The sequence below is a fragment of the Puntigrus tetrazona genome, chromosome 7, assembly GCF_018831695.1.
Source record: "Puntigrus tetrazona isolate hp1 chromosome 7, ASM1883169v1, whole genome shotgun sequence".
Taxonomy (NCBI): Eukaryota; Metazoa; Chordata; class Actinopteri; order Cypriniformes; family Cyprinidae; genus Puntigrus; species Puntigrus tetrazona.
In genome coordinates, this window is record NC_056705.1 from 11,111,002 (window position 1) to 11,111,736 (window position 735).

Below are 735 nucleotides of genomic sequence, written 5' to 3' on the forward strand. Positions count from 1 at the left end.
ATGGACGACCCTTATCAAAACAATATAAACCAGCAGGGAGAGACGTATCCCACGTACGGTGGAGAAGAGTACACTTACCCCTATCAGACAGACTACCCTCCTCAGGAGGAGGAAGATGCTGCTAGCGATGCCACCGAGGGGCATGATGAAGACGATCAGATGTATGAGGGCGAGTACCAGGGCATCCCTCATCCGGACGAGATCAAGGAGGCACGGAGAGCCGCCCGAAGGGAGGCCCGCATGAAGGCCAGGATGGCCGCTGAGGTGGAGGAGGAAACGTTGCCTGATCAATACGAGTCCATCATGGAAGACTGCGGTCACGGCCGCTTCCAGTGGACCCTCTTCACGGTGCTGGGCCTGGCCCTGATGGCTGACGGGGTGGAGTGCTTCGTAGTGAGCTTCGCCCTGCCCAGTGCTGAGAAGGACATGTGCCTGTCAAACGCTGACAAGGGCATGCTGGGTAAGTAGAGGAGTGGAGTGAAATCAGACTTAGCTATATTTCTGATCAGACTAAATCACTATGATGAGCCTTTGTTCGTAAGAAAGAAGAATTAGACTTTAGAATAATGTGGTTCGATAACTAAAACTAAATGTAAATATAAATGTAAATGCTCCTCACATACTTTCAAAGAATATACTTTCTGGATATCTCAGAGAGTTTTATATCTGTCAAATCAGCATCTAGACCTAAGCTATTTTAGCATGGGACGATACATAAATAATGTAAAAAGTAAA

General features: G+C 48.0%; 1 protein-coding gene across 1 annotated transcript in view; it reads left to right on the forward strand.

Moving 5' to 3' along the window:
- sv2ba (synaptic vesicle glycoprotein 2Ba) overlaps positions 1 to 735 on the forward strand; it is a 9,628-nt gene continuing 8,893 nt past the window's right edge. The window contains exon 1 of the mRNA XM_043245402.1: positions 1 to 460. Within this exon, the coding sequence (XP_043101337.1) occupies positions 1 to 460 (460 nt within the window). The remainder of the gene's footprint in view (positions 461 to 735) is intronic.